At 41.3% G+C, this 26,471-nt stretch overlaps 1 protein-coding gene across 1 annotated transcript in view; it reads right to left on the bottom strand.

Moving 5' to 3' along the window:
- LOC132824543 (anoctamin-9-like) overlaps nucleotides 1–26,471 on the bottom strand; it is a 199,318-nt gene that overhangs the window by 81,834 nt on the left and 91,013 nt on the right. Inside the window, exons 6-9 of the mRNA XM_060839176.1 lie at nucleotides 20,932–21,028; nucleotides 15,143–15,203; nucleotides 13,810–13,892; nucleotides 6,175–6,279 (exon numbers count right to left, since the gene is read on the bottom strand). Coding sequence (XP_060695159.1) covers nucleotides 6,175–6,279; nucleotides 13,810–13,892; nucleotides 15,143–15,203; nucleotides 20,932–21,028 — 346 coding nt within the window. The remainder of the gene's footprint in view (nucleotides 1–6,174; nucleotides 6,280–13,809; nucleotides 13,893–15,142; nucleotides 15,204–20,931; nucleotides 21,029–26,471) is intronic.

Here is a 26,471-nt window from a genome sequence, read left to right as displayed (position 1 = left end):
ATGATTATAAATCCTATCTCTTATAATCCTTTCCAAAACCTTTCCTACAACAGAATTAAGGCTCACTGGTCTATAATTACCTGAGTCATCTCTTCTGTCCTTCTTGAACAAGGGCACAACATTTGCAATCCTCCAGTCCAGCAGTACTAAACCTGTAGACAATGACGATTCAAATATCAAAGCCAACGGCTATGCTACCTCCTCCCTAGCTTCCCAGAGAATCCTCGGATAAATCCCATCCAGCCCAGGGGACTTGTCTACTTTCACTCTTTCTCGAATTGATAACACCTCTTTGTAACTAACCTTGATCCTTTCTCGTCTAATATATCATATCTCATTCTTCTCCTCTACAATATTCTCCTTTTCCTGATTAAAAGCCAATGAGAAGTGTTCATTCAGCACCTCTCCAATCTCCACAGGGTCCACACTCAACTTTCCACTTCTGTCTTTGACTGGCCCTATTCCTACCCTCGTCATCTTTTTCTTTCTCACATACCTATAGAAAGCTTTAGGGTTCTCCTTTATTTTACCTGCTAAAAACTGCTCATGTCCTCTTTTTGTTCTTCTTAACTCTCTCTTTAAACCCTTCCTAGCTAGTTTGTTACTCTCCATCGCCTCATCTGAACTATCTTGTCTCATCAGCACATATGCCTCCTTCTTCCGCTTAACAAGAGGAACCACAGTTCCCTTACCTTATCACTTCCTCCCTGCCTGACAGGGACATACCTATCAGGGACATGCAATGTCTTTTCCTTGAACTAGCTTCACATTTCCATTGTTTGCATCCCCTGAATTTTGTTACCCCATTCTATGTATCCTAATTCTTGCCTAATCGCATTATAATTGCCCTTGCCCCATGGATAACTTTTGACCTGTGGCATGTACCTATCCCTTTCCATTGCTAAACTAAACATAGCTGAGTTATGTTTCTCTCCAAAGTGCTCACCTACAACTAAATCAAACACCTGACCTGGTGACCTTACCAAGCACCAGATGCAGTGTGGCCTGCCCTCTTGTCAGCCCTTTGACATACTGTGTCAGGAAACCCTCTTGCACACATTGGACAAAAACTGATCCATCCGATGTATAGCTATAGCATTTCCAGTCAATGTTGGGGAAGTTGAAGACCCCTAATAACCACCCTGTTTCTTTCACTCCTACCCAGAATCATTTTGCCAATTCTCTCCTCCTATCCCTGGAACTCTGTGGAGGCCTATAAAAAACTCCTCTCCTGTTTCTAACCTCAGCCCATGCTACCTCAGTAGACGAGTCCTCGTCAGAATTTCTTTCAGCCACTGTTAGACTATCCTTGACCAACAAAGCCACACCTCCCCCTCCCCTCCCCCTCCCCCAACCCCTTGCCTGTTCTTAATGAATGATCTGAACCCTGGAACCTGCAACATCCATTTCTGACTCTGCTCTATCCATGTCTCTGAAATGGCTATAACATCGAAGTCCTAGGTACCTATCCATGCTGCAAGCTCACCTACCTTATTTCGGATACTTCTGGCGTTGAAGTAGACACACTTCAAACCAGTTTGCTGTCTGCCAGCACATTCCTGTGATCATGAAATGCTGTCCATGTCCTCCTGTGCACTGCAACTACACTTCAGGTTCCCATGCCCCTGCTGAGCTAGTTTAAACCCACCCGAATAGCACCAGCAAATTTCCCACCCAGGATATTTGTACTCCTCTAGTTCAAGTAACAATAAATTAAAAATAAACAAAACAAAACTAGTCTATCAGCCTATTTTACACTGGGTTCTGACTTGTCCATATGATCGTCAACTAGGATTATAAGAGATCTAGGGACTCAACTATATTATTCGCTTAAAATCCAAGTATAGGTAAATAAGGCCGTATAAAATATCAATATAATTTTAGGTTTTGTAATTAAAGATATAAAGAATAAGTGTAGAAATGTAATAAAACCAGAAAATGTTGGAAATACTCTGCAGCATCTGTGGAAAGGGAAAAGAGTTACTGTTTCATGTTCACGACCATACCCCTACAACCCATATATTTATAAGAAACAAGAAACATTGATTAAGCTAAAAATGGAACACTAACCAAGAATCAATGGCAATCAAATCTCATTGCAGTCATTTCAAGGAATCCCAATAGGATTCAAATAGTAATCAGGAAGATGACAGGTTCTCCTCCTCTCATTTTGTAATCAATTAATTGTCCCTTTACCCCACCTACCAGTCTGCTTCCAGAGGAAATGTAATTCCACCCACAGTATGCAACATTCAATACTCCATTATGGAAATGATAGTAAAATTAACAGTGATTTATCAATGTGATAACAATGATGAGAAACTATGAAGATAGAAGACAGAAGAGTTATTTCAAGAAATCGAAATGCTTGATGAGAGAGCAAGAGAAAAAAAAAGCTTTTCAAAATCTTAGGAAATTGAATAGAAGAAATAGGGAAAGAATATTTTCTGTGGTTAATAAGTTGCGAATTATTAATTATTATTAAGAGAAGTATCTTTCCAAAACATTTGTGGGAGCATAGCATGCTTTCTGTTGAAGCAGTTAAGACAAAGACCACTGCACACATAGGCACATCTGCACAACTAAAGTGACAGTGTCAATAAACTACTGGGGACAATCGGATAGGGTGAGGTTTATCTGGCAGGAATGATTGAGAGTGCTTTTATAATCAGACAGAGAGAGCATTGATAGACCTATGCCCAACCTCCCAAAAGAAATACATCTCTCACCTGAAACATTCTGATTGACAACTGCTCTTATGTCAACTCTTCTCTGTAATTTAAGACAAACATTTACAGGGAGAATATTTCTACTTTTGGAAGAGCAAAACAAGAGTCTGCAAGAGGTGGTCAATAAGAAATCAGGGACTTCAGATGAAAATCCTTACCAAAGAGAGGTGGACATGTGGAACTCCCTACCACAGAAGTTGTTGTGGTAAATGCTGTATTGAAGGGAAAGCTAGTTAAGGATATTTTAAAAATGACAATTGAAGATTCTTGTATTATGCTGAAAGAGACAGATGACAAAGCATTAGTGATTACCTAAGTACTACATTTAAGACAAGATGGACTAATAGAGGTGAATGATCTGTTTCTGTGTTGTATATTCTATGTAATTAATATCTTCTCTTTAAATTTGATATAACATACAATTTTTTCTCCACCAATAATGATTTATCTGAATGTTGTCATGGACCAAGCCAGACCCCCTCAAGATATTTTAAGAAGGTAGCCTCGACCCTAATTTTTCTTATTCTAAAGGTGGATGTGATGTGGATATTCCAGGTGTGATACAGGTGTTCAAGCCACTCAGCTTTAAGTAAAACAGAATTTACTTAAACACTACAGTTGAAACACAAACAAAAGAAAATGGAATTTAGAATAATTTAACAATTAGAAAACTTAACTAAGGAGTTGTTCCAATCCCATAACATCCCACAAACACACCCCTTGGCAAAAAGTAAATTCAAACACAGATTCTTACAGATAGGAGGGAACAACTTCCAAAGAGATTTCAGAGAGAAAAGTCAGTTAGGAATCATCTGCTGAAGCTTCTGACTACTACAGCTAAAAAACAAATGAAAAAACCTGAACAGGGAGAACTGGCCACTCCCCTCCCATTGTTAAAGTTGACTCTTCCCAGATCCCTCGGCCCTTACGACCTCTCTTTAAAAGTACCCAAGGACAAAATAACCTTGTTAAAGTGACAGCCTTGTCAAATGTTACAGTGAATAACTGTGAAAATAAACTTACACAGGATGAATTGAGGATTATTTACTCTTTCCCTTTTGTACACAACATTCAAAATAATCTAAAACATTTAAACAAAGAAGCACAAATCCACACTGGTGAAAAGACAAGTGACTAGAAATTAATTTGCTCAATTTCTCGGTGTGTTGGGGTCATAATTCATGACTTCAGATATCATTATCATTGATGTGGAAGTATATAACCTCATATGACTCATGCTGCTGGATGACTTCACTTTCAAGAAGGGGCCTAAAAGTAAATAAATGAGAAACATGTGCTTAGCTTGCCTTCAACTCTTAAGGGGAATTCACTGAATTAGCAAAAGCTGCTGATAAAATCTAAATAAGTAAAAAGGCCACACCACACCAAGTAGAAGGTTTTGAGGTTCTCAGAACAATACTGGAGGTATTAGTCATTAAATTGGACAGAAAAAGAAAAGCTAATTTTCTGCAAGAAACTAGGAGACCCTCAAGGCAAACCCATCAATAATAAGTAGAGTATGTAATAAGGGAGGCCAATGCCCAAAAGCTGTCTCTAAATACTGAAGAAAATTGAATATGGCCAAGGTCAGTGAATGCACTGTCACATCAGATGTCATCAAATGGAGCACCAGCCTCTTGTGCATCTTCTATTTTATTCATTCACAGGCTGTGGGCATCAGTGGCAAGACCAGTACTAAATGGCCATTCCTAATTGCCCTTTAGAAGATGGTAATCAACTATCTTGTTTGATACAACATAGTCATTTACTTGGCCATTTCAGACAGCAGGTGAGAAATGACAATCAGGAGTAACAAGTAAGTCGGACAAGGTAAGAAGGCATTCTTCTCGCAAGGTCATTAGTGACCAGATTGATTTTTCTAATGATCCAGTAGTTACATGGTCAGTGTCAGTGGTACTATTGTTTTGTTACAAGTTGATTTCTTGTCTGAATTTAAATTGGATTGTTATTCAAAGCTTCTGGATTATTAGACTACTAACGTAAACACTACGCTATCTTACCCAGCAGCATTCAGGAGCACTGTGGACTTGTGCCTAACATTCACAAACTACATGTCACCTACACACACGTCTTCTAATGATGGTAGCATAAAACACAAATGAGATGGAGTAGACTGGGACTATACTCACTGGAATTTAGAAGAATGAGGGGATCTTATAGAAACATAAAATTATGAAGGAAACAGATAAGATAGAAGCAGGAGATTGTTTCCACTGGCTGGTGAAACTAGAACTAGGGGGCATAGTCTCAAAATAAGGAGGAGGAGATTTAGGATCTGAGTTGAGGAGGAAATTCTTCATCCAAAGGATTGTGAATCTGTGGAATTCCCTGCTCAGTGAAGCAATTGAGGTGACCTCACTGAATGTGTTGAAGAGGAGATGCTGGTGTTGGACTGGGGTGGAAAAAGTAAAAAAATCATACAACACATAGTTCAACAGGTTTATTTGAAAGTGCTAGCTTTCAGAGCACTGCTCCTTCTTCAGGCAGCGAGTGGGGCAGAATCATAAGACAGAATTAATCGCACAAGATTGTAGTGTCATGCAACTGATATGATATATTGAGATTGCTGTTAAGTCTTTCATCTTTTAGAATGGTTTGCAAGTTTTGATTCATTAATATGCAAATCTCAGAACTTCTTTCAAGTCACATTCTTGAGATAACTTAAGGTTTTATTTAAAAAAAAGTGATGTCTCAGCTCAGACAATGCATTAAAGGTGTGAGGTTAGAGTCTGTCTGGATTCCAACCTCGAATCAGACTGGTTCTATTTCCAAAGTAGGAATTATAAAATGTCACATGGATTGACTGCCTTCATTGACTGAGTAAAAAGGGAGATCTGCAGATGCTGGAGATCAGAACTGAAAATGTGTTGCTGGTTAAAGCACAGCAGGTTAGGCAGCATCCAAGGAACAGGAAATTCGACGTTTCGGGCCAGAGCCCTTCATCAGGATGATGAAGGGCTCTGGCCCGAAACGTCGAATTTCCTGTTCCTTGGATGCTGCCTAACCTGCTGTGCTTTAACCAGCAACACATTTTCAGCAGCTGCCTTCATTGACTGCCGGCAAATACAGTGTGTGTGTCTGTGTTTCAAAGGTAGATGAATTTCTTAACAGTAAAGGAATTAAGGGTTGTGGTGAGGGACTGTAAATGGAGCTGAGTCCCAAAAAGATCCGCCATTATCTTACTGAATGGCAGAGAATGTTTGAAGGGCCAGATGGCCTACTCCTGCTCCTCTTTCTTATGTAGTAACCCCCCATCTCTTGCATGTTCCACATGCCTCCAGTGACTCAGCTATGACAGATACATAACACAAACAGAGTTGTACATGGTGAATGATATTCTGCCCAGCCCACTGTAGGGCAAATTCACACATAACAAAAGGGTGCAACCTAACACACCTATCATAGTTTCTGAAGATATTCTTACCAGAAGAAATCCTAGTATGAGGACTATTGTGGCTCGCAGGTACGAATGCTGATATTTTGTCGGTGGCACATCAGGGTCATATATTAGCCCAAGAGCAAGTTCCTCCTATATATAAGATAAATATTTTGAGTAGATTTTTCTCTTGGCCAACTAATGTTGAAGTTCCATTAATTTTAGTCTTGCACTGTTAAGTGAATATGAAATCTTTACTCATTTTGACAGTCGATTTTTAAGTGAACATACTAATACATGAATTAGCAACAGGAATTGGTCATTCAGTCCCTCTAGTCTTTTCTATCATTTCCCAAGATTATGACTGATTGGATTATAGGCTCAACTCCACATTCCCACCTACCGCTGATAACCTTCAGATCTCTTGATAGTCAAGAATCTATTGTTACAACTGCGGCAGGAAGAATGCACTGGTGAAGAAGCTCCCTCACAAATTGTACCATTAATGTAAATGTGTAAGTTAAATCACCAAAATAGCCATTTGTTACCACTATCCAGAATAAAAGAGACTCTCCCATGTTTCTTCAATAAACTCAAAATAATCTGTTCATTATAACACAAAATTTATTCAAAATTCATGTAGCAAAAACTATAATCCAGAATTAAAACAAAATCCCTTTTAATCCCAAGCAATCACACTTGCACAAGTCAACAATGGCTCTGCAGAGATATTTTTAAAAAGTCAAAAGAATGAAACACATTTATTAACCAATGATTATAAAACAAAGGATAAAAATTGGTGAATTCTCACTCGCTACCAAGCTTCATGCTGACAAATCAAATTGCTGACAGCTATGAGACAACCATATGGTGGAAGATTTTGCAAACTCCATGGCTTTGGAGTTTGCAAGGTCGTCAAAATACTGATATGTGAACTTTGTTTCTCCTGGTTCAATTTTTGGAATCTTTTAGAGAAATTTTGCAGACTTATTGCTCTTTATTAAGATATTTTCTTCCTGACACCTAGGTGTTTGAAGTACAAGCCAAGTGCATCCAAGATTGCATTTAGCACAGCACATTAGCACAGAGGCCCTGTGGTCTCTTCCAAATTTAGGTGTTCCAAAATTTTAGAACGATAAACCTTTTTTATACGAGAAAGTGTCCAAGCAGTTCAATACCTTCCACTTTTTCTTCACACAGAATAAGAAGATATATGTTCATTTACAAAACTACCCCCTCTCCATCATAAATGGGAGAACCTCTGGGAGACAACCATATTTAAAATATGTTCCCTACTTCTAGTGTCTCCCACAAGGGTAACAATTATTTTAGCTTGAACCTTGTTGAGTCCCCTCAGGATTTTATATGTTCCAGTAAGATAACCTCTCATTCTTCTGAACTCCAATGGATACAGCCTAGTTTTTCCAACTTTTCCTCATATAATAACACTTCATCCGGGTTATCAGTCAAGTGCACCTTTGCTGAAGTGAGATCACCTAGGAACACCTAAACACACACACACACACCACATTATTCATATTCTTTCACCATTTCTTTATGTAGCTAAAGCAAAACATCCATATTTTTATATTTCATTCTCCATGCAAAAATCAACATTTCACTTGCTTTTCTATTTCCTACTCTACCAAAAAACAATGACAATTCTATGATTTATGTACAAAGACACCCTGACTGCTTGTACTTCAGAGTACAGCACAGTACAGGCCCTTAGGTCCTCGATGTTGTGCCAAACTTTTATCCTACTCTAAGATCAAACTAACCTACATACTCTTCATTTTACTAGCATCCATGTGTCTATCCAAAAGTGCTTAAATTACCCTAATGTATCTTATTCTATTACCACTGCTAGCAATGCATTCCTTTACACTCACTACTCGCTGTGTAAATAACCTACCTGTGACATCTCCCCTAAGCCTTCTTCCAATCACCAATTACCCCTTGTGATAGCCATTTCCACACTGGGAAAATGTCTCTGGCTATCCATTCCATCCATGCTTCCTCTCATCCTTCTTCACTCCAATGAAAAAAATCTGAGGTGCCTCAACCTTTCTTCATGAGACATACCTCTAGTCCAGGCAGCAGCCTGGTAAATCTCCTCTGCACCCTCTCTAAACCTTCCACATTCTTCCTATGAGGTGACCAAAACTGAACAATGTATTCCAAATGTGGTCTAACCAGGGCTTTGAAGGGCTGCAGCTGCTCTTGAACTCAATCCCCCTGCTAATGAAAGCCATCACACCACATGCCTTTTGAATAACCCTATTAACGCAGGTGACAACTTTGAGGGATCTATGGACATGGACCCCAAGATCCCTCTGTACCTCCACACTATCAAGAATCCTGCCTTTAACATTGTAATCTGCATTCAAATTCAACCTTCAAAAATGAATCACTTCACACTTTCTAGGTTGAACTCCATCTGCCACTTCTCAGCCCAGCTCTGCATCCTGTCAATGCCCTGTTGCAACCTACACCAGCCCTTCATAATATCCACAATTCCACCTTCGTGTCATCGGCAAATGTACTGACCCACCCTTCCACTTCCTCATCCAAGTCATTCATAAAAATCACCACTGGTCATCAAACTCCAGGCTGAATACTTTCCATCTACTATTACCCTCTGTCTTCTATAGGCATGTATACAGACAGCTAAATTTCCCTGTATCCTATGTTTCCTTACTTTCTGAATGAGTCTACCATGGGGAACATCTTGCTCAAATCCATATACACATTTACTGCTCTACCTTCACCAATGTGTTTTGTCATATCCTCAAATAATTCAATAAGGCTTGTGAGGCATGACCTGTCTCCTCACAAAGTCATGTTGACTATCTCTAATCAATCTACGCTTTTCCAAATAATCTTAAGTCCTGTCTCTCAGAATCCTTTCTAATAATTTGCCCGCCTCCGATGTAAGACTGACGGGCCTGTAATTCCCAGGTTATCCCTATGCCCTTTCTTGAATAAGGGAATAACATTTTTCACCTTCCAATCATTTGGTACTACTCTAGTGAACAGGGAGGATGCAAAGATCATTGTCAAAGGCGCAGCAATCTCTTCCCTCACTTTCCACAATAATCTTGGGTATATCCTGTCCAGCCCAAGGGAACATATATATCCTCATGTTTTTCAAAATTTCCAACGCATTCTCCATGTTAACATCAACCTGTTGAAGCATATCAGCCTGCTTCTCACAGTCCTCACAAGACAAGGTCCCTCTCAATTGTGAATACTGAAGTAAAGTATTCATTAAGAACCTCCCCTACCTCTGACTCCAGGCACAAGTTCTCTCCACTATCCCTGATTGGCCTTACCCTCACTCTGGCCATCCTTTTGTTCCTCACGTAAGTGTAGAATGCCTTGAGGTTTTACTTAATCCTATCTGACAAGGATTTTCATGCCCCCTGCTTGCTCTTCTAATTCCATTCCTCAAGTCCTTCCTGGCTATCTTGTAACCTTCTAGAGCCATCTGATCCTTGCTTCCTCAACTTTGATTAAGCTTCCTTCTTCCTCTTGACGAGATGTTCCACATTTCTTGATATCCAAGGCTCCTTCAGCCTACTGTTCCTGCCTTGCCTCAGTTGGACAAATCTATCTAGCATTCAAAGTAAGTGCTCCCTAAACAACCGCTTCATTTCTGTCGTGAATTTGCCTGAGAATAACTGTTCCCAATTTATGCTCCACAGTTCCTGCCTAATAGTATTATAATTCCCCCTCCCCCAACTAAATACTTTCCCATACCATGACAATAGTAAAGGTCAAGGAGTGCGATCACTATCACCGAAATACTCTCCCACCAAGAGCTCTGACACCTGATCTGGTTCGTTGCCAAGCAGCAAATCCAATATGGCCTCTCCTCTGGTCGATGAATCTACATTTTGAGTCAGGAATCCTTCCTGGACACACCTCACAAACTTTGCTTCGTCCAAACTATTTCCACTAAGGAGGTCCCAATCAATATTAGGGAAGTTGAAGTCACTCATGACAACAATCTGTTACTTCTTCACCTTTCCAAACTCTGCCTCCCAATCTGCTTCTCCATGTAATCATGGTATTCTGTAATTCCTCTTCATTTAAACAATATAATGTTTTCTATTCTTCGTGCCATATTTCAAACAAAAGAGCATTTACAGCACTTAGCATATCACCAGCACATCTTTCGTCACAGCTAGGAGAATCTACATATCTCATGGTTATTCACCAAACGCTAGAATGGGACAAGGACACCATCACAAATAATGACGTGGCAATCAACACCTTAAATGAAGCTTTATTGAAATCTATAAGTTTCAGATCTTCCACTACACACAGTCACATTTCATCCAAGATCCTCTCAACCATAACTTCCCCAAACCAGGGGAAGCATGGTCAGCCAGAGCTCCCTGATTGTACCAGTTTAACAGCATCAATCCGAAAACTAATATTCTGAGGTCATCCTGGCTGAACTCATTACAATAATGACACCTATGAGTGCATGTCCTATGCTTCTCCAGGACAAGAACCTTCACAATTCATGACAGCATGCCAAGCCAGTGGGCAGCGCGGCTTAACTCACTATATTTGAGGAGCAGGCTAACAAGCTGGCAGGGGAGCAGGTCTCTGTGAAAGCTGAGATTGGATGTATCAAATCTCCTGGTGAGAAAACTTCCATAAAGCTTCTCACATTTACACAATAGGTACCAAAACTTCAATACAATCTTTGCTAGGAGTGGCACCTCATGACGAAAACACACCTTTACGTTTCTCTCTGCATCCTGTTTCACAAACACAAATCCAGGGAAGAGCACCTTCCCCAGTGCCCTCTCTCCTACACCTAGACAGCATATCTCTGAGAAGCAGCAGCCAAGAACTTCAGAGATAGCACTGATAAGACTGCTACCCCAATTAGCGCTTGGGCCATAAACTGATGAACACAGCATCATATGGGTTTGCAGCTACAGCAAGACAAAAGGGTTAAGATCAAGGGCACTGCTGAAGAGTAGATCCCTGTTGAGACAACTACACATGATTAGTCTCTGCACTAAACCATTACCAGCTAAGAGAGCAGGAACAGCAAGCTGGGGAACATTTGGAAGAGCTGACAAAAATCATACAAGAGCAGATCAAAGGACAAAGGAATCTGCCCATGCTCTATCTGATATTGTGACTTCAACAAGCCAGTGTGTGACTGCATGGCTGTCTCCATGTATTGAGCGGTGGTTGTCACTGAGAGTCAAATATAGTAGAACATAGTCAAAATGTAATGCACTGGAAAAGCGCAGCTGGTCAGGCAGCATCTGAGGAGCAGGAGAGTCAATGTTTCGAGGATAAGCTCTTTTCCAGTGCCACACTCTTTGACTCTGATCTCCGGCATCTGCAGTTCTCACTTTCTCCATGTGTACTCAAACAGTTAGCTTCTGCCAGAGTGCACTTGGACCTTCACTTCATCATCAAAAGAATGGAGATATTCATTGTATAGATTGGCAGAGGGATGTTAATCTAACTCCAAATGTCCCAGCTTCTCAAAGAGTGAGGCAGGTGCCACTGCACACCCATACAGTGGAGCAACAGACAGGCACTCAGGAAGTCTCCTCTCAGGACACTCCAGAAAAGCCCTGCTACTCCATTTCCCCTCTAACAGGAACCTATAAGCATTCACAAGCTCAGGCCAAGGAAGTTGCACTGCATCTGTACGGGTAAGTCCTAACAGGCTTGAGCCTTGGAACTGTCCAGAATGTAGGAACTATGGCAGCTTCCTGGATAGTGACTGCTCACATCCAAGAAGTTTTGCCTGTGGTCAAAAACATAGTAGATGTTGAGGCAGTGAAATCCCTTCCTGTTTGGGAAGCAGGCTCGAAAATACCATGAAACTCTGAGTTTGATGTATGTGCAGTTGATGGCTCCTCCTATCTGAGGGAAGCCAGCAATGACAGCAAAGATAATGGCTTTGGCTTAACTAGTAATGGGCTTAGTGCAGACACTAATCATGTGTAGTTGACTCACCAGGGATCATTTATTTGTGATTCTTGAAATTCCATGGCGTCCATGATTCAATAGTGCAATAAGCCTTCTTTGCAGCATCACTACACTCATGCTTGAGTCAAACTGCCCTATTTTCTCTGTAATCATGATCGATGTGTTTATATGACCTCTGGATGCATCAAATAGTTTCTGCTACTCTTCAATCTCCTTTTCACTGGGCGAAAGTGAGTACTGCAGATGCTGGAGATCAGAGTCAAAACTAGAGTGGTGCTGGAAAAGCACAGCAGGTCAGGCAGCATCCGAGGAGCAGGAAAATTGATGCTTCAGACATATGCCCTTCAAACATAGAGCACCACTCTAATCTCCTTTTCCTTGTCAACTGAGCAGAGCTTGATAGCTTTGCACACTATTGAGTGGTGTGCCATGAAGTTGCCTAACTAGGCCCCCCATCCAAGTACAAGCATCTAAGTTGTTTTATTGTAAGCTTGAATTGTTATAGTTATAATAATAGTTTTATTATGACTGTGGTCATATTTATCTTTGAACTATAATGAAATCACCATGATTGTGTTGAATGACTATGGATTTTTGATATTTAAATGTGTCACTAGTACCTGGAAAGATGCCATTTCCTTATCTCCAATGGCTAGGGTTGCCAAATATTTTCTGATGTCAAGCTATTCTCTTCTAGTTATTAGCTCAAAGTCTGTGGAGGCCTTCCTCCCCACCTCTCTCTTTCAGTCATGTACTGGACTCTCATTTTGAAAGACAGAAAGAGAAAATTTATGGCATATTCTAAAGCCATTTGTTCAGACAATAAATGTGGTGCATTTGGTAGATGTCTATTGGTAGAAGCAGAAAATTAGAGAAGAATGGGGATGAGTGACAGTGATGCATGCACAGTTAGAACTATGAAAAATTATGTGGAAGAATGATGGGTGAGTCTGCAGAGTAATTGAGCGTGTGTGGTGATGTGATAGAGTGTGTTTGACATGTAAGAATGACTGGAGATAGGTGTGAGATTGTTGCATACAGATAGCCTATAGGTGAACATTGAACTGAATTGCACTTTCCTGACCTGCTTAAGCCATTAAAACACTGACTCCTGAAACAATGGAACAATTGTCCTGTTCCTAATCTCCTAGCCTCTTTCAGTCACTAGGTAGATTTCCATTGTTGGGGAAATTATCTCTATTCAGCTTCTCACAGACCCCAGCAGTACATCAATGCAGGATGACATGGGCATAAGTCTTCAAGCACTCCGAATCCATTGTTGCACTTTGTTTTCTTTTCCCTTCAAAACCAAACTCCTGCTAGTGGAATTTCTTTTCTTGTATCACCTTTGCTTTTCAATCTGTCCCCTACCATTCATAGATTTAGAATGTGGGCTTATGGAATTTTTTAATTGGCCCTACCGATAATTTAATTGAAATTAACTCGTATGTGTCCTCACCATACTCATTTCCACACAATCAATTTAAATTCCATAAGTAAAAGGATAATGACCTCTTTATGTTAAATATCACTGACAAAGAAGTTTATTTTAGGTTTTGCAACATATTATCAAATGTATCATTTTCCACCCAAAATACTTCAAGTTAATATCAGCTTCATAATCATAAGATATCACATTATTTTTCAAACTGTGATTTAATGTTATTGCACATATCCATCAGTGGGCAAATCAGTTAAGGTGATTACCTCATCCTCATCCCAGTGGTACAAATCCCACTCGCTGACAACTTTTGCTCGGGCTCGTTTCCACAACTCCAAAAACACAGTGGCTACAGTTTAATAGAGAGATATTTGCTGAGAATGCCAATATTTCATTCTTTAAATATAAAGAATATTATAATGTAAACAAATAAGTGCAATTATATAAGAGTGGGCTTAATTTTGTATTTTTCTAAAGTTTTGTTGGTCAAATTCTCAAACTGAATACATTGGAAATTTAATGTTATAACAAGCTGTACAGACCAAAATAGTTCCAGTCTGTGGTAAGTTAGATGATCTTAAATACAGTAGTAGAGTCATAAAGTCATACAGCATGGAAACAGACCAGTCTGTCCAAATAATCCACATCAACCATGTTCCCAAACCAAACTAGTCCCATTTGCCTGCATTTGGCCCATATCCCTCCAAACCTTTCCTATTCATGTACTTATATCTTTTAAATGTTAATGTACCCACATCCACCACTTCCTTTTGCATAAGGAGAGTACCTACCTCAAAAAGATGCCCCTCGTGTCCTTTTTAAATCTTTCTCCTCTAACCTCAAAAAAACTCTAGGGAAAAGACCCTTGCTATTCACCTGGTTTGGAATTCTACAGCTAATTTGAAAGGGGAGGAAGGAAATCAACAATGATTTTATTCACTGATACCATATTTTTCCCTCTCCTACGAACAGTAAAATATTTGATAACTAGATAAGAACTGAGTCAGGCTCATAGTAATTCCAGGTTTTTTCAATAGTTCCTCCACTACATAGATGGACAAGGAAACAGGCACATATGAACAAAATCACTTTGAGTTCCTCATAAAACCAAAGTTCAACTTGGACATATATCACAGTTATTCATTGTCACTGGGTCAAAATCCTAGATGTTTCTATTTAACACCATTGTGGAAATACTTCCATCACATTGGACCACAACAGTTCAAGAAAAACAGCAATTAGGGATGAGCAATAACTGTCAAAGTTGCGAATAATGCCCATTATTGAGAGTTTAAAAAGCACTGAATTAACAGTTATCTCTCATCATCCACATGTATTTACAAGGAATAAATACAGCAATAGGCAGCAGAGGATTCTGTCAAGATGAACCCAGAAAAAGTTTACATAATGTTGCTGTCAAGATATTTCAGAATGTTCTGTGCGTAATAACCCGTATAAAGTTTAATCTTGTGTGTTATACATAGTCTCCTTTGATTATAATCTTATTAATCATGTATCCCATTTAAACTCAGCACCAGGCTTTAATTTTACATATAAGTATAAAATTCAAAGGTAATGTTGCATAAGGAGAGTACCTACCCCAGATTCCCATGAACATAGCAAAGAAAACTGTTATTTCTTGATCAAATAGCTGTGTAATCTGCATGGATAGAATAAAAAATGTTTGATCACCGGCAGCAGTGGACACTTGCAACAGCATATATTGTGTCTTGTACTCTGACTCTCTAATTGTAAATTTTCCCTCAGCAATACTGAATCAATAAGTGTAAATTTATTTTGTGCCAACCAAGCATACTGCCATTTCAGCATCATAGGCACTTTGAGGATTCCTCCACTTGCTCTTCTGTCAATCCCTTCATCTTTGAACAGTTCCAATAATGTAAGCATAGTATTCACTTGGTTAACTGAATCCTCAACTCTAAATCTCTGATGATTGGATCCAGGCATCCTCCAAATTATCAGTTTATTGTGACCTAGACATTCCTCATTATTTTCAACTTATTCAGTTATTGCACTGAATAAAAAAGAAATTTGTATTTTAATATATTTCAAGACCCATGCACCATTTTTGTGTTAATTTTTGTGCAAATTTCCAGTAATTTTTAACAAGACTTACAGTGTTTACTCAGTTCTTGCTATTGATATACTTTTAAATATAAGTTAACAGCTACTGCAACATTTCAGATGGTGGACTTTAGATGTCTTAGTAGAGAAAGTGTTGTAAATTGTTATTAAGGTAATTGAAAAAAACAGGATTTCCAAATTCTTAGTACAGTCATGCAGAGACAACATAGGAAATCATGTCTGACAACTTTATTGAAATCTTTGAGGAAGTAAAAAGCAATGTAGATGAAGAGGAACTAGTTGATACACTGTAATCCAGAAAACATTTACAATATGCCACATTACAGGCTACTATGAAAAATACAAATAGTGAGTAATGTATTATAATACAACATTGGATAGAAGATTGTTTAGCTGATACAAAGCAGAAAATAAATATAAATGGGTAATATTTGGGTTGGCAGGATGTGTCAAGTGGTATGACATGGCGATCAACGATGGAGCTTCAATGATTTAGAATCTATATAAATTACTTGGATCCAATATATTGTTGCTAAATTTGCTGACAATTCAAAGAAATGCCAGAAAATAAATTGTGAAGCAGACATAAGGAGTCTGCAAACTGTTTCAAATCAAGCTGGGAGAAATGCACTGTCACTGAAGTTCCACTACTCTAACAGACACAATATATGTTAAAAAAAAATTTTACCCAGTTATTGATATGGTCAATTACACATGCCAATCTCTTTGTTTCAGGATACAAACCCACTAACGATGCTCCTTTAATAAACAATGAAAGTTCTGACTTATTATAAAACCAGGCTTATTCAAAAGAGATATAAAGTTTATTAATACAAATTGAAATATAGCAGTTTGAATATATATCCTTTGCAACACACACACACAACAGTTAAGAAAGAATATTTCTCTGCAAAGGTCAACTATAATAAAAGACTTCTTTCATCAAATAATTGTTGATTCATGAAAAAAAGATCGGAAATATTCCATATGGTTTTTGGTTCTGCATCCTCATACATGTAGACAGATGTAACTAAGCACAGATAGTTATCAGAGCTGAAAAAGCGCAGCAGGTCAGGAAGCATCCAAGGAGCAGGAGAATCGATGTTTTGGGCATAAGCCCTTCCTCAGGAATGAGGAAGGTGTGCCAAGCAGGCTAAGATAAAAGATAGGGAGGAGGGACATGGGGGAAGGGCGTTGGGAATGCGATAAGTGGAAGGAGGTTAAGGTGAGGGTGATAGGCCAGAGAGGGGGTGGTGGCGGAGAGGTCGGGAGGAAGATTGCAGGTCAAGAAGGCAGTGCTGAGTCCAATGGTTGGTACTCAGATAAGGTACGGGGAGGGGAAATGAGGAAGCTGGAGAAATCTGCATTCATTCCTTGTATTTGGAGGGTTTCTGGCAGAAGATGAGGCGCTCTTCCTCCAGTCGTCGTGTTGCCATGGTGGGCGATGGAGGAGGCCAAGGACCTGCATGTCCTTGGCAGAGTGGGAGAGGGAGTTAAAGTGTTCAGCCATGGGGCGGTTGGGTTGGTTGGTGCGGGTGTCCCAGAGGTGTCCTCTGAAACTTTCCGCAAGTAGGCAGCCTGTCTCCCCAATGTAGTGGAGGCCACCGGGTGCAGCAGATGCAATAAATGATGTGTGTGGAGGTGCAGGTGAATTTGTGGCGGATATGGAAGGATCCCTTGGGACCTTGGAGGGAAGTGAGGGGGGAGGTGTGGGCACTATTTTGCATTTCTTGCGGTTGCAGGGGAAGGTGCCGGGAGTGGAGGTTGGGTTGGTGGGGGGTGTGGACCTGACGAGGGAGTCGCGATGGGAGTGGTCTTTCCAAATGCTGATAGGGGATGTGAGGGTAATATATCCTTGGTGGTGGGGTCTGTTTGGAGGTGGCGGAAATGACGAAGGATGATACGATGTATCTGGAGGTTGGTGGGGTGGTAGGTGAGGACCAGTGAGGTTCTAACGTGGTTGACTATGTTCTCCACTGCATCTCCTCCACTTCCCGCTCCTCTGCCCTTGAACCCCGCCCCTCCAATCCCCACCAGGACAGAAACCCACAGGTCCTCACCTACCACCCCATCAACCTCCAGATACATCGTATCATCCTTTGTCATTTCTGCCACCTCCAGAGATATATTTCCCTCCCCTCCCCTATCAGCGTTCCGGAAAGACCACTCCCTCCGCAACTCCCTCGTCAGGTCCACATCCCCCACCAACCCAACCTCCACTCCCGGCACCTTCCTCTGCAACCGCAAGAAATGCAAAACTTGCGCCCACCCCTCCCCCCCTCACTTCCCTCCAAGGCCCAAGGGATCCTTCCACATCTGTCACAAATTCACCTGCACCTCCACAGACTTCATTTACTGTATCCGCTGCACCCGATGTGGCCTCCACTATATTGGGGAGACAGGCCGCCTACTTGCGGAAAGTTTCAGAGAACACCTCTGGGACACCCGCACCAACCAACCCAACCACCCCGTGGCTGAACACTTTAACTCCTCCTCCCACTCAGCCAAGGACATGCAGGCCCTTGGCCTTCTCCATCGCCAGACCATGGCAACACAATGCCTGGAGGAAGAGTGCCTCATCTTCCACCTAGGAACCCTCCAACCACAAGGAATGAATGCAGATTTCTCCAGTTTCCTCATTTCCCCTCCCTCCACCTTATCTCAGTCCCAAACCTCGGACTCAGCACTGCCTTCTTGACCTGCAATCTTCTTCCCGACCTCTCCGCCCCCACCCCCTCTCTGGCCTATCACCCTCACCTTAACCTCCTTCCACCTATCGCATTCCCAACGCCACTCCCCCAAGTCCCTCCTCCCTACCTTTTATCTTAGCCTGCTTGGCACACCTTCCTCATTCCTGAGGAAGGGCTTATGCCTTATCTCCTGCTCCTTGGATGCTGCCTGACCTGCTGCGCTTTTCCAGCAACACATTTTTCAGCTCTGATCTCCAGCATCTGCAGTCCTCACTTTCTCCACAGATAGTTATCATTAAATATATGCAGTTATTACAGGGAACTTTCAGATGAGCAATTCATTTTGGAGATTGGTTAATGGAGTTATTTTAGAAACTCCTCAGAGGGAGAGCTGCAAAAGCTTTTTTCAGCAGTCATGCTGGAATCATAGAAAATGCTAAAAACAGGTGAAAGAGGATTAGTTGAGTGGCTTCTCTCAGCATGCTGCACACGAACTGAACTCCAATCAATATCACTTCTTCTGACCACTGGTAGTCTTCTGAAGGCCAATGACCTGGACGCTTCCTTTGTCAGCCAGCTGCAGAGACTTGCTGGTAATTGGCTCAGTAGAACTGATTTCAAGTCTAATCTAGATAGAGTACCCATTAAGGTGAAAGTTTCTGAGCAGGTGGAGGGTATAGAAGAAAGCCGTGCCAATGCATCCTTTGAGAAATCTGTGGCTCAGAGTGGAGGAAGAACTGATGGCATGAGAGGCTGCCTCTTCAGGACAGAGATTTTCTGAATACCACTAGTGTTTGCATCAGAGAGGTAAGATCATTGGTTATGTGGTAGAGGCAGGAGCTTGAGAATAAGCTAACTAACTCTGTTGGTAATGGCAGAACAGTGCAGTACAGCAAAATGAAGCTTACTGGTTTGCCTTGACATGGAAGTTTCAGCAACCACCCTAAAGATTTTCTCCTCATAGGGGGTGACAGGTCAAGTGGTGGCCCCACTGCTACCTGTCTTGGTGCTCACTGCCTGACTATGAAACATTTCTTCTGTAATGAGAAAAAGGAGAGACTGATTGAGATTTAAGAGCATTGAAAAGCTGTTACTTGTGGTGCATAATAGGAGGTATGGTGACAGTCCCCAGTGAGTGAGTAGGAAGCACAGAAAGCAGGAAGGGCTAGGAAAATGATAAGATGAGAGTTACTGAGTGCAAGTGCTGCATAAAATGGTGAGAGTTGTAAACTATTAGCCTTGGTGATGTTTCTGTGCAGTGGCAGTGTTGGATTGAATGTGAGATAGCAGAGAGAGGATGGTGGCAATTTCTTGTGAGTGTAGAAAACCCTTACAACAAACACAAAAAGTGCTGAAAAAAATTCACCTGGACAACCTGTTGATGAAGAGTCACTAGATTTTAAATATTAACTTTGTTTTTCTTTTCACAGATCTGCTGAGTTTCTCCAGCAATTTGTTTTTGTTTGAGATCTTCAGCATCCACAATTCTTTGTTTTAGCAGAAAACCATTGACCCTCTTTCACCACTGCTATTCATTCCTTTTAGTCCATGAATGGGAACTGATCCCGTCACGATCTGAATCCACTTGAGTGGCAGTCTGGCCTTTTTGGCCCATCCGCAAGAAAGAAGATAAACCTCTCAGCCAGTCCTATCACCAGCCTCCAGGTTTCTGTTGCCAAAACATTGTGCCAGCTTTCCTTTCCAAGCATATCCTTTCCAATAATGATCGAATGCCAAAGTGTGAAAGCCAGTTCCTGCTTTGCAGCATGGATTTAAATGTAGTGCCAATGGCCTGAATGCCAAAAGATTCGAGCAGGGGCGATCATCTCTGCCTCCGCTGCCATGATTAAACAAGATATGCACTATAGAGCCTAAATGCATCATGAAGTGAGCAGTAGAAATTGCATAAGACACTTTGCTGTCAGCCATGATAGGATATCTGCCATGAAACTGCCCAAAAATAACAGTCTAAAAACACGAAAATTCAATCCATTATTACAATTCCTTCAGCAAACATCCCAAATGGGAACAATAAATGCTGTGCCTAACCAGCGACACATACCTCCTTGAAGAATTAAAACAAATCTAAATATAACAATGATGAAAGATCATAAAGCACCTATATTAATTGGGTGTTTAGTATATGTAGCACTGCTCAGCTACTGTGAATGTGTAATGAACTATCAGGTTATTACATAATTTTCAGTCTCAATAGTTCAGCAATTGCTAAGCATGCAAACCTTCAGTATCACAGCAGATTATTGTGTATTATACCCAAATTTTGTAAGGTTGATTTTCCAGAAAAGGAATCATTACAGAGTGTTTAAGAGTTTTTTTTACTATGATGTTTGAAAAGAATTTCTCACATTTTCTTTCTCAATAATCTGGGTAGCATGTATCGTATTCATACTATGTCAGCTTTAAAACCTTGCATTCTCATTTCATTCAATTTTCAAGCACCTATCGTCTTAACACTCAGGAACAAGAAATAGGATGGATATAAAAACAACTGAATTATCTTTCCTGTGGATGTTATTACAGACTTTTTTTGTTTTGTTAGATGCATTCTTTTTCCTTAATATTTTACCGTACCTTTGCATAGAAGCATGTATCAGAAAGCCTCCACAATGGACACGTCTGATCGCATCTCGGACACATGATTATTGTGTGGGCATTGCAGACTTCCTTACTAAAGGTATGTGGGGGAGAAAAACATGGTTAAAGAATTGCATTTATCATAGAAACATACAGTATAGAAAGGTCCTTCAGCCATTGAGTCTGCACCAAAAGAATTTTTGTACCGTCTTGCTCTAAATCTACACCTGTCTTGCTCTCCAGCTCTAATCTTCCAAGGAACTATTTTGCAAAATGTGGGAGTGATCAGGTATTGAAGATAACTCAGACAAAAGATTAAGTCATCCTGCAGCACTGAATTGCAGAGACCACTGGTGCTTGTTCCAAAGAACTTATAGAATAAAACAGACAGAACAGACAGGCTCAAGTGATTTTACAGTGCTTATGCTGCATACTAGTTTACTTACACTCTACTTACGTTATTATCGTGTTCTATTCCTTTTCAAATACTTATTTCATTTCCCTTTTAGGTTCCTTTTCAATCATTCACAAAATATGGACTCTAATGGCTAAGCTGGTATTAATTGTTCTTGAGAAGAAGATACAAAGTTGCCTTTTGGAACCACAGAAGTTTGTGTGATGTAGGTGCACCAACAGTGCTGTTAGTGCAGTATTGACTTCTTGAGAAGAAGATATAAAACTGCCTTTTGGAATCACTGAAGCTTGTGTGCTGTTAGTGCAGGGGGAGTTCCAGGATTTTGACCCAGCGACAGTGAGATATGGGGATGTATTCCAAGTTGGGTGTATTGCCTTAACGAAATTTACAGGTGGTGGCATTTCCATGACTCTGCTGATCTTATCCTTCTTGTTCGTTGAGCTCACAGCTTTGGTAGGTGCTGACCAAGGAACATTGAAGATATATATTGGTGACACCATATATCGAAGGTGAAGGGAATTAATATTCAAGGTATTAGATAGAGTGTCAATGAATTGGGCTGCTTTGTCTTGCATGTTGTTGAGGTTCATGAATGCTTTTGGAGCAGTATTCATCCTAGCAAGTGGAGAGAGTATTGCATCACACTCCTGACTTGTGTCTTGTAGACCATCGACAGGCTTTGAGAAGTTAGGAAATAAATTATTTGCCACAAAACTCCCAGTCTCTAACATGTTCTTGTAGCTACTGTATTTGCGTCTTTAGTCCAGCTTAGTTTCTGGCCAGTGATAACTCCCACTGTTTTGATAGCGGGCAATTTAGCAATGGTAATGCCATTGAAAATCAAGGGGATATGGGCAGATTCTTTCTTGTTGAAAATGGTAATTTGCTGACACTTGTATAACATGAATATTGCTTGTCACTTAACAATCCAAGCCTGGATGTTGTTCAGATGTTGAGGAGCAGCAAATAATTCTGAATAATGTGCAATCATTAGCACACATTCTCACTTCTAACCTTATGATGGAGGTGAGTTCATTGATGAAGCAGCTGAAGATGATTGGACTGGGGACAGTACAATCAGGAGTTCCTGCAGAGTTGTCCTGTGGTTGAAATGATTGATATCCAGCCATATTTCTTTGTGCAATTTATAACACCAATTAGTGGAGAACTTTCTCACTGATGCCTTTTGGCTACATTTTAAATGGGGTGCTTGATGCCACACTCTTGAAATATTACTTTGATGTCAAGAGCAGTCCCCCTCACTTTCCATCTTGGTTCAGCTCTTTTGTCCATGTTTGCACAAAGGCTGTAATAAAGTCAGGACCCCACTGACATAGCAGAATCCAAACTGAGCATCAGCGTGCAGGTAATTGTTCAGTAAGATTCACTTGATAGCACTATTGACAGCATCTTCCATTACTTCGCTGATGATTGAGAGTGGACCAGTTGTGCCTGCCTTTTGTGGAGGGACATACCTGCACAACTTTCCAAATTGCTGGGTAGAGGCCAGCATAATAACATATTTGTACAGATTGGCCAAACATGCAGTTAATTGTGGAACGTAAGTTTTCAATACCACACTGGAATGTTGACAGGCCCCTTGACCTTTGTAGCATCCAGTGACTTCACCTGCTTCTACATATCAAGTAGAGTGACCAAATTGCATGAAAGCTAGCATCTATGCTGCCTATGATCTCAAGAGGAGACCACTTAGCAGTTCTGGCTGAAGACGGATGCAAATACCTCAACTTTGCCTTTTGCACTGATATTATTGGTTCACCCATTATCGAGGATGGAGATGTTCTTACAGCCTCCTCTTGCAGTGAATTGTTTAAATGTCCACTACTATTCATGACTGGATTCAGAGCTTAAATATGATCTGTTGGTTGGCTTAGCTCAGTCCATTGCATGCTGCTAATACATATAAGTATACAAGTAGCTCTGGCTGTATCTATACCTTTTTAGGGGTATGTTGATGTTCCTCTTGGCTTTCTTCATTAAATCAGGGTTAGTATGCCAAGCCATGAGGTCACAAATTAAGTCTGGTTGCAATTCTGTGGCTGCTAATTGCCCACAGCATCACAAGGGCTTTCAGTCTTGAGTTGCTTGATTTGTTCAAAATATATCCCATTTATAACAGTCATAATTCCACACAATGCCATGGGGTGGAGTGTTAATGGTCATGGAGCCATAGAGTGCAGAAGGAGGCTGTTCAGTCTACTGAGCTGCTGAAGATCATCCCACCAGACCCAGACCCAGACTTCTACCACATCCCATAAGACCACATTTATAATGGCTAATCTACATGGCATACATATCCTTGAACAGTATAGACAATTTCAGCATGGCCAATCCACCTAACCGATATATCTTTGGACTGTGGGAGGAAACCATTGCCCCGGAGGAAAATAATGCAGACACAGGCAGAATGTGCAAACTCTACATACACAGTTGCCTGAGGCTGGAGTCAAACCCGAGTCTCTGGCACAGCAAGGCAACAGTGCTAACCAGTGAGCCACTGTGCTGTCCCAATTGCTTTGTTAATATAATGGTGGGCCATCATCTCCGCAAGATGTGGTCACTTATACCTATGTTATTATGGTATTTTGGTGAGGATAAGGTCAGGTACATTGTATCCTCTTCTTGGTTCACTCACCGAGTAAAAAGTGAGGTCTGCAGATGCTGGAGATCAGAGCTGAAAATGTGTTGCTGGTTAAAGCACAACAGGTTAGGCAGCATCCAAGGAACAGGAAATTTGACGTTTCGGGCCAGAGCCCTTCATCAGGAATGAGGAGAGGGTGCCAGGCAGGCTAAGATAAAAAGTAGGGAGGAGGGACTTGGGGGAGGGGCGATGGAGATGTGATAGGTGGAAGGAGGTCAAGGTGAGGGTGATAGGCCGGAGTGGGGTGGGGGCGGAGAGGTCAGGAAGAGGATTGCAGGTTAGGAGGGCGGTGCTGAGTTCAAGGGAATCGACTGAGACAAGGTGGGGGGAGGGGAAATGAGGAAACTGGAGAAATCCGAGTTCATCCCTTGTGACTGGAGGGTTCCCAGGCGGAAGATGAGGCGCTCTTCCTCCAACCGTCATGTTGTTATGTTCTGGCGATGGAGGAGTCCAAGGACCTGCATGACTTCGGTGGAGTGGGAGGGAGAGTTAAAGTGTTGAGCCACGGGGTGGTTGGGTTGGTTGGTTCGGGCGTCCCAGAGGGCGTACCTCTGGGATGCCCGAACCAACCAACCCAACCACCCCGTAGCTCAACACTTTAACTCCCTCCCACTCCACCGAAGACATGCAGGTCCTTGGACTCCTCCATCGCCAGAACATAACAACACGACGGTTGGAGGAAGAGCACCTCATCTTCCGCCTGGGAACCATCCAGCCACAAGGGATGAACTCGGATTTCTCCAGTTTCCTCATTTCCCCTCCCCCCACCTTGTCTCAGTCGATTCCCTTGAACTCAGCACCGCCCTCCTAACCTGCAATCCTCTTCCTGACCTCTCCGCCCCCACCCCACACCGGCCTATCACCCTCACCTTGACCTCTTTCCACCTATCACATCTCCATCGCGCCCCCCCCCAGTCCCTCCTCCCTACCTTTTATCTTAGCCTGCCTGGCACCCTCTCCTCATTCCTGATGAAGGGCTCTGGCCCGAAACATCGAATTTCCTGTTCCTTGGATGCTGTCTAACCTGCTGTGCTTTAACCAGCAACACATTTTCAGCTTGGTTCACTCACCACCTTTCACAGACTCAGACTAGCAGCTAAGCTCTTTAGGACTCAACAGCTCAACCAGCAGTACTGCTGAACTAGTCTTGGGATTGGCACTGAAATCCTCCAGGGTATATTCTGTGTCCTTGCCACCTTAGTACATCATCCAAATGGTGTTCAACATGGAAAAGAACTGATTCACCACCTGAAAGAGTTGGGGTGGCACGGTAGCTGGTAATTACCAGAGCATTTCCGTCAATATTTCATCTGATAAGACCTTAAGAATTGGAAGACGAGGCCCCTTGAGCCTGCTCCACCATTCTATAGGACCATTTCTAATCTGACATTCCTCATGTCCGCTTTCCTGTCCTTTTGCCATAACCCTTTATTCCCCTACTGATTAAGAATTGATCTATTTCAGCCCAAAATCTACACAAGGATTCTTCTCCACAGCTCTTTGCAACAAGGAATTCCAAAAACTTACCACCCTCTGATAGAAGACACTTCTCCTAATCTCAGTATTAAATTGGTGCCCATTTATTCTGAGACTATGCCCTCTGGTCCTAAACTCTCCCAAGAGGGAAAAACATCCTCTCAGCACCTACCCTGTCAAGCCCCTTAAGAATTTGATATGTTTCAATGAAATCACCTCTCATTCTTCTAAATTCCTTTGAGTAGAGTACAGTTTAACCTTTGCTCAGAAGACAATCCTTCCATTCTGGGGATTATCCTAGTGAACCTTCTCTGAACTACCTGCAATGAAATTATATCTTTCTTTAAATAAGAAGACCAAAACTACTCTCAGCGGTTAACTGTAGCCTTACCAGTACCTTGTAGGATTACAGTAAGATTGCAATGAGACTTTTTGGTATCTAGTATCTATGTTAAGGACTCTCAGGGCATTTACTTCCTAAGTGCATATCATTGTGCAGCCACCTCTGGGCTGGTTATGGTTTTCAAATTGAATAAAGGTGATGTTGAATCCCTGAGAAAGAGCCCAATTTCCCAGCAGGGGTGCTGATAAGATATCTGAGACATTATAAGGTATGATTCTTATATGATTCTTATTATAGGCTGTTAATTGACTAATCTGTGGCACACCTCTCCCAATTTTGGCATCAGCCCTTAGGTGTTTGCATAAAAGTACTGTGCAGGGTTGAGAGGGCTGTGAATGTCTTTATGTTTTCCACTGAGTTGGTTGATGACAGAAGGTCCATCCAGTTTTACTCTTTTTATCAGACTTTGTAGTACTTTGATACAACAGAGTAGATTTCCAGACAATTAAGAGTCAACCATATTGTTGTGGGTTTGGAGCCACACATGAACCAGACCACATGGTAGATCCTCCTTCTCCCAAAGAATATTTGTGAACCAGATGTTTTTACATCACTGATGGTTTCATGATTAGTCAAACTTT

Source organism: Hemiscyllium ocellatum, chromosome 18, assembly GCF_020745735.1.
Source record: "Hemiscyllium ocellatum isolate sHemOce1 chromosome 18, sHemOce1.pat.X.cur, whole genome shotgun sequence".
Taxonomy (NCBI): Eukaryota; Metazoa; Chordata; class Chondrichthyes; order Orectolobiformes; family Hemiscylliidae; genus Hemiscyllium; species Hemiscyllium ocellatum.
The sequence above is the reverse complement of the archived record's forward strand: the minus strand, read 5'-3'. Positions and strand labels throughout refer to the sequence as shown.